Genomic DNA, 13,205 nt, shown 5'->3' on the forward strand with positions numbered 1-13,205 from the left:
ATATTAAAATGAGTCAAAGCACAGAGTGGTTGCACGGGGACGGTTGTTCTGCTGGATAATTAGCTCCTGTGGCTGAGAGACAAAGTTCTCTGGATCTGAAGTGTGAAACGCAGCAGTGCACCCCAGCCCAGTTTGGCGTTGGTGCAGAAATGAGGCACACTCAGCTCGTTCCCCGGAACTTGCAGGCCGGGACAGACCCAAATTTCTGCTGGGGCAGAAATAAAATCCAGTGATGCTTATGCTGTGATTTGATTAAAACAGATCAGATCAGTCTCTGTGCTCCACTGGATTCAAATAAATCAGCAAGTTCAGCATAAATCTTCACTTTCTGTTATTGATGATTTTTGTTTGCTGAAAACAGACTTCGAAATTCCCCCAGCCACCTCCTCTTCCTAATTTAACGTAGGCACAGTTAATACTCCTCCAGCCCAAGGTTGTTTTACAGGTTAAGCTCTGCTCTCGGGAGGATTCCCAGCTTTTCCTGATATGCTGCTGCTGACTGTGTGACCTGAATCCAAATGCAGTTTTGAATGCAAGTTCTCAACAGCTGTAAACTACCTGGCTTGTCGTGCCTGGCTGGGATCAGCAGAGCCTCCAGGTTTCAGACCAGCACAGCCCATCTCAGCAGTGCTCCATACGTGCGATACCAAGCAGGCTGTAGGCAGCAGCTGCACCTGTCCGAGAGCCAAAATTTGGGGAGAGCCGGTGCCTCCCGCTGCAGGAGTCAACTTCATTGACTTAAAAAACACTGCCTCCAGCTTGCCCAGAGATGTTGTGTGGTCTCCATCCCTGGAGATACCCACATTGTGACTGGATAAGTCCCTGAGCAGCTCTTCATTGAGCAGAGCTTTGGACTGGACATGTCCACAGGTAGGCAGCCTGTACAGACTGACCAATCCTTTAAATTAGAAAAGTAGGGCTGGAAATATAAGTTTTCTTTATAACTACCTAGGGCATGCTTCTTGTGATCAGATTGCAAGTAACACAAGAGCCACTTTTCTCACGTCGTGTCACAGAATCCTTACTTGAGGCAGAGGCACAGACAAAGTTTACTTCCATGTTTGCAGGTTCCCAGGTGTTTGACAATGCAGAAGTGTAATAAAAGAGCATAGAGTTAGCAGGCTACATTCACAGATACAGAGTAGGAGTGATAGACACAAAACTCCCTGCCAGGCATCGGAGAAAACTAAATGATGATCAAAACAAAGGAAACACTCCAAGCATCCCATTATCAGCGTCTGCCTTCTTGCCTGCCAGTCACCTACACAATGCTCAAGGGAACTGGGACAAGGCCACTAGCACATGGAGTGAAGGGCACCCGTATCTCAGGGAGCACACAGGAGGCTGCAGCACGGGGAGAGATGCTTTTGGCACAAGGAGCCTGGGCTGAGGGACAAAACACATCAACCTCCCTTGCACAACTGACTTCCATGGCTTTGTATTTCCAAACCCTCTTGGCACAGTCAGCCCAACCAGCCCAACACGGCTGGTGGCTCGGGCCCTTCGGGTGCAGGAGGCAGCAGCTCAAGTTCTGCTTCTGCATCAGGTCTCCTCCAAAAGCGTCTGGAAAATAGTTCAGCTTGCAGGAAGCCAGGACTTGCAGAACCTCCCCACTGCACTCTTGGGATGTTTCTGCAGACTTGGAGTCCAGGAATCTGTCAACGTTTGGGCTTTTACATGCCTGCTGTTTTCTGTCAAGAGGGAAGAGCTTGGCAAAAGTGGCCAAGTCCTCACTCAGTCTCTTCCCTCAGGACAGTAACAGTTGGGACTTCAAGAAACAAAAATGTCTAGCACCAAATTTGAAAAACAAAACAAAACAAAACAAACACCCACCACCAAAACATCAGAGCTGGAAATACTGCTAAGACAGTGACAGCATATAATTCAGTAAAAGAAAATGAGGCACAGCTTCACTGAAAAAATTCCCCTACTTATTAGATTCTGATGTATTGAAGAGTCATAGGCACTGGAAGAGGGCTTGTGGCTTTGGAAATTTAAGACAAATCTGAACAGAGTGCAAGAGAATATCCAGGGGGGAGCAGTCCTGCACCAGCAGGAAGATGGATGAGATATTACTGCTCTGATATTTTCCATCTCTAATTTCTAGAGCTCTATGAAATATTCATAATGGCAGGCTGACATGCTCTACCATTAATGCTCCAGTCTGCTAACGCCAGACAATCTTCCTGCCGTGCTTCAAATCATATTCTGGGCTAATAAACCTGCCAATGAATCAATCAAATCCTGTTATGAGCTTAATCTTTTGATCATTATTAGGACTAGAGATCTGTCTCAGTATGTTATGAAAAGTCACAGCATAGTCATGAAAAAGAACTGAGGGACATTTGTAAAGTTTATACATTAAAACAATAAAAACCCATGGGTCGCATTATTTTAATCAAGATGTCTTTTCCCTCCAAAAAAATTACTTCCGTTCATTAAATTATCTAAATTTAGTTATCACCCCATACAAGTAAGATCAGCAGTGCGGCAGGGGAGTGTGGCAGGACCCATGAGCAAGTTAAGCAACAGCCCAAGGGCCACCACTGTGGCTGGTCTCCAGCAAGAGGCTGAATGGAAGCCTTCTGTCACGTCCCTACGAAAATCTATTTTGTCCTAGACTTTCCATTTGTTCGTAATTGAGTCATTGCCCTGAAGGGAAGATTTGTATTAAGGTCTTTTGGGGCCTTTCCCTCTGTGAGAGAACGCCTGTGCCTAAGATCATGTTGATCCAATGCAAGTGAGGTCCAATCTTCCAGATTCATATTTACAGCGAGTCAATTACCCACCTCACTGCAAGAATACACACACCACTTAAGATGAAGAGGTGCTTCATCAGTTCCATTTTTGCATGTGTAAATTAGCAATAATAATATATTCACCTATCTATGAGGCCGCTGTGCAGATTAAAGCACTAATGTTTGTACAGCACTTGGAGGCTCTCCAAAGGGGAAATTCCTTAGACGTACATAATAGTGAGTTTTGTCTGGGATAAATGTATTATTCACTTAATAGCATTACATTTCTTTTAAAAAGCATAATTATCTTGGAATTCTCCTGAAAACAGACATAGTATCTGGTTTGAAGATGCGTTTTTCTCCCTCTGATTTCTTCCCAGTGTTCGTATATACCCAAGTGTGGCAAGAATTATGAAGAATCCCTGTCACTGGTGAATGTTGTGATGGAAAACTTCCGAAAGTACCAACGCTTCTCCTGCTTCTATGACCCCGAAGGCTCTCAGAAGAATGTAATATTGACCAAACTATACAGCTCTAATGTGCTGTTTCACTCCCTCTTCTGGCCCACCTGCATGATGATCGGTGGTGTTGCCATCGTCGCGATGGTAAAGCTGACTCAATACCTTTCCCTCCTCTGCGAGAGAATCCAAAGGATCAACAGATAAGAATGAAAACTTTGGAGATTCGATTACCGCTAAAATACTGTTTTCTCATTCTTCACCAAAGAACCTTAAGTTTGTAATGTGCAAGTCTGTTCTAAGTTCCTTACTATATTCTTATAAGTAGAGCAATAATGCAAAAGCTGTTCTATATGCAAACATGATGTTATTATTATGCAGACAACCGAAAAAAATACTGTTTTGTGTTGACCGTCTATATGATCTTGTTTTATGCTGAGACTAGTACTTTCCTTTCTACAGCCAAAATTGGGCTCAGTGTGACCATTTGCCAAGCTCAGTCAATTGACTTTTTCACTATAAGGGATTCTGGGGAAATTCACCCTGGACAAAGGGCAGCGAATGACTTGTGCATCACTGAGGTCTCACCTCTGGCTCAGTCCATTCAATGGATTTGTCGTTTGCTTTTTTATTATCGGCTGCAGGGAAAAAAAATAGCATAGAAACACCAGAGGTTTTTCTATTGTTAGGTGGCACAAAATGGACGTATCTTCGGGACAGGATAAGCATGCAGTATTAACAGCCTAAATAGGACTTGGTGATGCTTTGTGTTAGCTCCCCCAGTTCAGAAGTAAATTTTACCCTATGGTGTTTAAGGTCTTTTGCAAAACTCTTTGTGGTTTTATTTTATTTAGTGCTATAACTTTCTTCTGTCTTACCAACAGCATCTTTGTTATCTGCAGAAGCTGTAGCCAAAAAAAAAAAAAAAAACCACAACAACAGCAAAATCACCTTGTTCCATTTTCTACTCCAATCTGAGCCCTTCTAATGGAGATGGGACCAGAACACCTTATGTAAAGATTTATTACTCATTTGTCTTGTATTTGCTACCATATCACTGTAAAGAAAAAAAATAACACAATCAGCTATTTTTTCATTTTTTACTTCCAACTATTTTAGATTTTTTTACTTGATATATATACAGATATATATATATATAAAGAGAAGCTATATTATATCTAGTTGTGTATTGGAACTTGATTATGGGGTGGTTTTTTTGTTTTTACCAACCGAAAAGTGAACAATATAACTTGTATTCATAACCTTCAGCCTTGGATAAGATCATAACATGGAGGAGTGGCACTGCAGGATCTTATCCAATATTCATGATGTTGTTGCAGTCAAAGGTCCCTATTGCTATGACATCTGAAATGACAAAAATCTCATCCAATTCTATGGCTCCATTAATTGAATTTTTAGATAATAATCATAGTACTTCTGGAAATCTCTCCTGACCTTAACTCAGAATGCAGTGCTGGCTGAAGTAAATTTTGATTTAAAATGCCCAGGTGAAATGATTTATTGGAAAAACTCAGATTCTGACTAATATGTTGTTCTATCTGTCAGATATTTACTATAGGGATCTTGCCAGTCTAATTTCATGCACACTGTAGTCGCGATTTCCGCATAATTTATTTTTATTCCCCTGTAGAAAACATTCCTTCTTATGTTGTGTTTAAAGACACCTCTTATAGTTTCTCACTTTGTACTTAGCCTGAAGGACAAATGCAAGGCAACTCCTGTGAGCAGGCTGTGAACTCACTACCCAATGGTTCAAAGAAATCATTTACAGGCCTATTCAAACCAAGAAACTAACACTTTTTTCCCTCAAAAAGACTGCAAAGCAAGTATTTTGCCTCGTTCATCTATATATAAGTACCTTTCCGCAGCATATCATTAACAATTTCAAGATGTTACAAAACTTTACAAGTCATGCAAGTGTAACATGAGCTGTAAAAAAAAAAAAAAAAAAAAAAGTTAAAGAGTTCTCAGCAGTGAAAATTAACTTGCAATCTTGTAATCAGTAGTATAATTTTCCTTAGGTACAATAATTCCTGGAGGGTGTGGGTATAATCAGGGCTCCAAAACTATGTAATAAAAATATTAAAGTAAATCTTCCAGATTTCAATATCTTCTGCATTCAGACCTGGCTTGTTTCATTAGACTTTTGCCTGTAGCTCTTAGTGCCTTGAAATCAGGAGCACTGATGCAATGGGGAAATCAAAAAGGTTTCTTCGTAAAATGCTTTTTTGATCAATCTGTCGGATTCGCAGAAACCATCGCCAGAAAGCCCGGGCACCCTCAGCATTAGCAGGACCAGCATGGCCGAGTCTTCGCTGGGCGGACAGCGGCCTGCACTCGACCACCCGTCCAACAGCAGAAAACGTGACTGCCCCTGTGCTGGCATGGCTGGGGGCCAGGGGCACAGCAGGGGAAGGCTGTGTCCTGTCACCGCTCAGAGCCATCCTGCTCTCTGGGGACACGGGGCCTGCTGCCTGGAGTCAGGCACTCGGTGTTACCACAAAACCTGAGTGGCCAAACTTGCAGGGTAAGGGACAAGCTTAGGTCAGGCCCTGCCAGCCTCACCGCTGAAGCGTCTTGGCCCATTTAAGTCTCCCTTCAAGCAGGGGGGGTTTGACCCGAGCCCGCTGTTGCCATCCTCACCTGTCCCTCGACCATGCCGCCAGGCTCAGTTCACAAATCCAAAATTACACCAGGCAGTGCTGGCAAAGGGCTGTGGGAGCAGGGTGGCTTTCTCACAAAATCCCCGACGCTAACGTTGGCCGTTTACAGGACGATTTTTACACAGCCTGCAACAAAGCCACTCTCCTATCTCATGCACGACACTTCAGCTGCCCGCGTTGGTGCCTTTCGGTGGCGGGGACGGGACAACTGATTGCTGCTGACACTTACGCATCAGGCGCTGCTTTCAACATGTCGCGCCGTCGGCGTTTCACCTGCGGGTGAAGCGCCCTGACGCTGTTGCTGTCTGTAATCATTTTGTTGATGTTAACAGAGAGATCTGTGGGATAGCAAAATAACTTGGGTAATTGGATGGAGTGAGATAAAACAGTAATTTTAAAGGGAATTACCCACCTGGTCGCTGACACAGTTAACCCCCCACTGAACTGTTAGCACTGCAAGTGTAATTTTGGCAAATCCTGCTGCCCCTAGGAGGTAGTGTTTCAGAGGGGATGTTTGTCTGTGTTCTTACTCTACCTCCATTTTAATATCCTTTTTAGCCCCTGCAAAACAAACTGATATTCTTGCAGAAAGCACAAATGATGAGAAAAATCCCCCATTTGTGTAGCTCTGTGGGTGAAATTTAGTATTCATGCAACCCCACTAGGTTTCTGAGGCTGGTCCCGTCTCTCCCCAGCACAAATACCTCACCTCAACATCCCGGCTGGGGCTGCAGGGAGCAGCCAGGGCTGCCAAACCCCTGAATGGAAAAGTGCCACAAGAAAACAGCAGTGCAGTGCTAAAAGGCAATATGAGGCACCCCCGTGGGGTTTAAAGCATGCATAATATTCCAGGTGCCGCATTCACATGGCCTTTTAATAGTTGTTATTTTCTTAATTAGATTATTTATGTCAGGTCTTATTTCTATTCTGGAATATCTAAATCTGAAGCTGAAGTGTGAACGTCCCTGCTGTAATTCTCTGAAACTTGGCACCTTGCAGCAGACCCACTAAATGTCACCAGCTAGGACAACAGAGAGTGTATTTGGGTTTATCTTTTCTAATTGAGGAGACATCACTTTTATCTCACAAAATGTACCCAAAACACAAGCAGTGGGAGTTTGAGGTGAATACAGAAAGGTGGAAAGAGCACTCAGGAAACCAGAGAGCTGCACATCTCCAGGAGACACCAATGCAGTGATCTCAAACCTGGCAGGAAGTCCAAAGCAAGGCTGGGGACACTGCTGGCTGCATGTCCCCGCCTCGGGGCACTCTGCTCTTACAACACAGCCACGTTAAAGGCAGCCAAAGACAAGCCCTGCAAGCGCAATGGGGAGGTTTCTCAGCCAGCACGGCAATATTTAGTTATATTAAAGTCTGCATCCCAAACCCAAAGGCTGCTGCCACAACACAAGCCACAGCAAAGGTCGATAGAAGACAGTGAGAAAGCACCGGTCCACGCAGACCCCAGCACCTGTTTGACTATGACAGCTGAGACCTTACAGCATTACAACTGTGTTAGTGTAACCTCTGGAGGGAATGGCAATTTGAGGGTAACAGCACCTTAAAAACCGGACAGCTCATTTCCCCCCTCACACAGTAATGCCCCTATTAACACAGCTGTAGCCATTCAAGTGGACTGAACCAAAATCTCTGCAGAAATGCAACTTTTCAGTCTCAGAATCCGAGTGGGAGAGCATCAGCTCTCCATTAGCCCCTGTGCTGCTCATCATCTATCATAGGCCTGGTGAAAGAAAAAACAAAAACACTTTTCTGCTTCACTGAGCACCCTGAGCATGTCACTCCCCAGCATCGTGCAGTTTGCGGTGTACCCAGCCATTTTACAACCGTGTACAAACTCTGCCAAGTTTTCGTTGTTGGGGAAAAAAGTAAAAAGGGAGGGAGAAGTATCAATTATTTTGTTTCAATGTTTTGAAAACAAGATGTTCCCATTTTTCAGTTTGAGCTGATGTTGCGTGTTGAAAATCAAGAGGGGGGTAGTTTTCTTACTATTGAAGCTTGAAAAATAAATATAATAGCTCCTCTGATGTGAAACAAAGCTATTGGCAATTGCTTGGTTCACTGAACAGTTTGGAGAATTTATTTTTTAGACGCTGACTGGTGACATTTCTTTTCTTCTATTTTCCTCAACAGTCAGAGAGCCACAGGATCAGTCACATACAGAGCCACCAGCAGCGCTGGTCATCCCAGAGAACATCAGTGATTGCAACCACGAGTAAAGCAAAGTGTCAGCCTCAGAGCCCCTAACAGCTAATAAACTAGAAGGCAAGGGGAAGGAGGAAAGCAGCATTTATCAGACATCACCAGGGGAGCAGTGGTGCGGTGAGGGGCAGCGCTCCCAGGGCCAGCTCCCAGTGCCATTGTCTCCAGCAACCTGTTAGGGTCTGCTTTCAAAACTGGAAATGCTGCCAGGTGAACTCGCAACAGGCTTTTTTTTTTTTAAATGAATCAAATTTCTCCAAAACGTAATAAAAAATGTGCTATAAATAGCAGAACCCTCCCTACAAGCCTGCATACTTTTTATAGTTCTTCATTTTCATCTGGGGAGCTGGTAGGTGAGTATATATTTAACTGAACTACATTTATTCAGGTGAGAATTTAGTATATTTTATTGTAATATAAAAGATAAGAGATGCTTATTCCAAAATGTTCTGCAAACTCTACAAAGCCAGCAATACAGAAGTGAGGCCATTTCCAGGCAGAACAGCAGCAAGTGACTCATAAAAACACTGAAGAGACACAGGGAAATGGTTTTCTCATGCAAAGCACAGAAAGGGTTTGTTTACTTTGGAAGTTCACGAAAAATAAGTGAGAAATAGAAGCATCCCCAGAAGGTGTGAAATATTTATGGACAGGTCAGGACTATGGGAGCAGATAGAAAAGTTCACCCTGCGCAGCAGGATCAGCTGCTGCTATAGGTGGCAAAGAATCTTTATGCCCTTTTTTCCCCCCCAGAAACAGCTGCCATTTCTAATATATTTTGGGGAAAATTGTTAAAAAAAAAAAAAAAAAAAAAAACACTAAGATGCTGGTTTTGACACTCAATTCACCACAAACTAGTTCCAAATACAAAACAACATTTTGTTTCAAAACTTATATTAATTTGGTTTGGGAAAAAAAAAATACCCAAAGCTGAAATTAAAAAAAAAAAATCTGAACCTGAAATAGAGTGATCAGCCACTATCTCACAGAGCTCTTTATATTGACTGCACTTCAATTTTTTCAGGTTTTTTAGTTTTTAGGAAAAAAAAATAAAATTCTAATTTTTCATGCCATATGCAAGATAGGAAAAAAAATCACCTAAAATGTCATGGAATTGAAAAAAATCTTCCCACACAGCTCAGGCTAAAATGTTCAAGAAAAGAAAAAGTCTCCTAGGGTAGATTTTCTAATATATCGTGCGATAATGTATATGAGAAAAAGTGGGAGGTTTCATCATCCCTCTTCTTAAAGTCTCCAACTTGGCTATTCTTTTGCATAACTGCAATTACTATTCTATTTTCAATTACAAAAGCCCTTTTTACTACCCAGCCACCTGCACGCAGCTCCAGATCCCAGAGGATGGATTGTGCTGAGCCTGCTGCTCAGCTGCGGACTCGGAATAAAGCGGGCAAGAAGGAAGAACGCTTTGAGACACTTCCACGTGGAAGGCTCTCCTGATTTTAATCACCGCGCACATAAGCTCTGTTACGTTCGTCACAGATTAAGCAGGCAGCAAAGCATGACGACTACGCAGCAACACCTTTATCACTCCCCTTACAAGAGCAGGCTCGAAGTCATTAATACAGAAAGACAGCTGAACAATGCAACGGGAGCTTGCTAAAACCGCAGAAGGCTGCAAAACTCAGCTTTGCCATATGCTCAAAGATGGGAGGGAAAGCAAGCTAGCAGCAGCAGCAGGGCTCTTTGTCCCCCAGCACCCACTGCCTCCTGCCCTGCCCCATGCTCGTCTCCAAGCACCAGACGTTATAGACGTTATATATTACCTCCTGCCCCACAGCAAAACAGTCCCAGTAACCTGCCACGAGCATTGTCATTTTGTAGCGTGTAAGCTACCTTAGAAAGTCCCATCAGTCCAGGTTTCTATTAAAGAGCCTCTAGGAAAGAGTGGGAAAGGACGCACAGAGAAAAACGCAGGTAGCCAAAGTTGGTGACTGAGCTGGGTGTCACAGCCTGACCAGCTGGGACACACGGCCCTTGGTCTAGCCACTGCCATCCCCAGAGGCATGCCCGAAGGAGCACATCCGAGCTGTATAGCTGCTGTGAGCAGCTGGTTATTAGTGCTGCTGAACCAGACAGTAAATATTTTGAGTGTTCAGTACTGAAAAAAACAGAAAAAAAATCCAAGGAAAGACTACCCAGTCCGGACATCTGACCTCGCTCCGCTGAGATCAGCAGCCAAACTTCCACTGGTCGCAAACAAATCAGGATCCAAAAGCAGCCCAATGAATTAATCAATATGGAAGGCAGGGACATGACCAGTGGCGGGACCGTCCTCCCTGCGGGTGCTGACAGCTCGCACTCACTCATACCCGACCTGGGACGGCGTGGGGACTGTACCACTAACCTCCATGTCACAGGCCCTTGTGCCAGGCAAACCTTAAAAGAAAAACAAAAATGTTGCAGAAAATTGTAATGGAAAAATTTCCAGCGTAACTCTACTGACCCAAAGGGTCCAGCTTCTCCAAAGTTGCTGTTAGCTTTTTCTCCTCAGTTTATCAAAGACAAGGGGTCGAAGGCAGACAACCTGTCTTCAGGTTGCCAAACCCAGGACATTTAGCTGCTTTGGGGCCAAATGTTTAAGTGCTCAGATCCCCCAACAGCACATCCACGGGGTGAACCCTGGGGCTCCAACAATAAACGAGCAGACCTGAGTACTATCAGCTGGCTGGTGGGCAAGGAGGGAATGCAAGCACTGCAAAACCCCTACAAGGAACAGGGGAAGCGCCGGGCTCTGGGAGCAGTGGCACTGCGGGTCAGGCAGGCGAGTGCCCTGCAGCACAGGGCTTGGCTGGCGAGCAGGAGCCATGCTAGAAGCCGTGACGGAGTTGGCTGCAGGCAAAGAATTTGATCAACCTTGTTCAAAAACCTGATTTTCTGCTAACACTCCATCACACTCCATTTTTCACTCCTTTAAGTCAGACACGTCCTATTAAGGACACAGGCAGAGCTATCCAAAAGGCTTTCCCCGTGCTAAGGAGTATCAAAATTAGAACTGCCATTAGAGGGAATTCAGATACTCTCCTGTCAAAATCAGGAGGTCTGTACTCCATCAAAATTCCTCCTGAAGCTAAGGAAATTCTACTGGAGCAAAACCTTCATTCAGGGTCTTGCTTTACGCCTATGTTTGATAGCCCTGTCTGCCAGCAGGAATTCGGGAGGCACACGCTGCTTTTGATGTCCCCGTGTCCTGCCATTAGCCTGGTGCTGCTGAGCAGTCACCTTAAGGAGGAAAACATCTGCAGTCCCAGATTTCTGCTGCTGTCGCTGGCAGTCCTTCATCTCGAGCCAATAACGTTCTGGCCACAAATAGCAAATTAATGATCTAGGAAATTTGTTGTTCCCTCATATCCTTCCAGAGTCCCCTCCCACCCCTTCTGGCCTCTCTCCCAGCGTGACTTGGCCATGCCGGTCAACACGCGGAGGACGGCAGGAGAAGCAAAGCCCAAGAGCCATCCACCTCCCATCTTAGGAATCATGTAGAGGGAGTCAGCACTAATCCAAACTCTGATGCGTGGACAAGGAGGCCTTGGTGTCACCCGCCTTTCAGCCCTGGAGCTGGCCATTACCACCAGCAGCTTGCTATGGACCCATCACCACCAATGACTTGATGGTCCCCGAAGGGGATTAAGGAAGAAGCTTCCAGGGCCCTCTCAAGCAGCCATTGACCACTAACCCTTCTGCTAGGCTGAAGCACATCCCCAGCCCACAGTCCTGCCATCCCATGCCTGAAATAACCCTCAAACCTCTCACACCGAGGGCAGGAAATGGCAGCCCACCTTGGGCATGCCATCAGGCACCTGGCACAGCTCCTCTGGAGCCAGGACAGCATTTCACAGCCACAAAAACAGATTTTCTTCCATCTCCTCTTCCTTCTTGGGGCAGTCTGTATAGCAGCACAGTGGCAGAAGGCAAGCAGCCCACTAGCAGAGGGGTATAGGGGGCTGTACGATCCCTTCTGTGCCCGTGTGGACATCTGGGTGGTGACCTTTATCACACATGCACAGTATCTGCAGGAGCTGTGAGCATGGCAACGATTTAATCACTGCCCCGAGCTCTCAACCATCCCATCCACTGCAGAGGCTGTGTGCACACCCAGAGGTGGGCTTGTCCTGTTGTTCACTATGTGGCTGAAAATGTGCACCCTTGTCCTTTCCTCATGTTGCCTCAGCTGTTTAACAAGCTAGTCCGACATTTACTTCCAGACTTGGATAAAAATCTCCTACCCTGACGCTGTTAAATTATGTAGAACAAGATTATAATTACATCCTAAAAAAGAAAAAAAACCCAAACCCTACATTTAAAAGAATATTATTCAGGTTGCAAAAGCAAGCACTGAAAAGTTACAAAATGCCAGAAATAGAGCTGCCTGAATAGCCTTCCCGCAGCGCCGCTTGCATGTGCGCATTATGATACAGCTCTAACTACACAGCGATACGCCATTTTTTCCACGGGACCCCTGGCCATGCCCCATATGGAAGATGTTTAGTTAATGAGTCATTGTTCAACATCTTTTTTAACCCTTGTTGTTCAAGGTGTGCCCTCAGTGCCGTCTAGCACCGCTGCCAAACGCTGCCCTGCCAACAGAGCTGTCTGGATCCTTCTCCAGGGCTCCAGGCAGCTCTGTCCAGAGACACCTGCACAGCCCCCGAGCGGCCCAGCTCAGAGGTGGGCACCACAGACACACGGATTAAGCCATTCTCCTGTGGCAGAGCGTCTGCAAAGTTACCTCTGGCACCCAGAGTAGGGTCACAAACAAGCTACCACACAATAAGGACAGGAGAGGAGACTTGTGATGTCCTCCAGCAGAGGACACTGCCGTGATGCCATGAGGGTGGTGAGGATTACACCAAGGGAGGCTGATGGAGAGCCTTCCTTTCCCCAAAATCCTGCGGATCCTTTTCCTTCCTGACCCCACCAAGAGTCAGTGAAACAGCCACACCGGTGCCATACAAGCATTGGGCTCGTCTTCTAAGGGGCAGTAGCCCAAGCAGGTCAGCTCCAAGCCAAAAGCAACCTGAAGGAAACATTTTGATAGCTCCAGATTGATTGTTTTCACACATTTCCGACCCCTGGGAAACAGGGCC

At 45.3% G+C, this 13,205-nt stretch overlaps 1 protein-coding gene and 1 long non-coding RNA gene across 8 annotated transcripts in view; one reads left to right on the plus strand and one right to left on the minus strand.

Moving 5' to 3' along the window:
* Positions 1-5,326, plus strand: part of LOC308200006 (calcium-activated potassium channel subunit beta-2) — a 130,586-nt gene extending 125,260 nt beyond the window's left edge. For all 6 annotated transcript variants that reach the window (XM_080605009.1, XM_080605010.1, XM_080605013.1 and 3 more), the window contains one exon: positions 3,119-5,326. In XM_080605009.1, coding sequence (XP_080461135.1) covers positions 3,119-3,403 — 285 coding nt within the window. In that variant the 3' untranslated portion in view covers positions 3,404-5,326. The remainder of the gene's footprint in view (positions 1-3,118) is intronic.
* The window catches only part of LOC308200011, a 31,019-nt gene that overhangs the window by 9,925 nt on the left and 7,889 nt on the right, over positions 1-13,205 (minus strand). The window lies entirely within an intron of this gene.

Source organism: Anser brachyrhynchus, assembly GCF_964034855.1.
Source record: "Anser brachyrhynchus genome assembly, chromosome: 9".
In the NCBI taxonomy this organism is placed as follows: Eukaryota; Metazoa; Chordata; class Aves; order Anseriformes; family Anatidae; genus Anser; species Anser brachyrhynchus.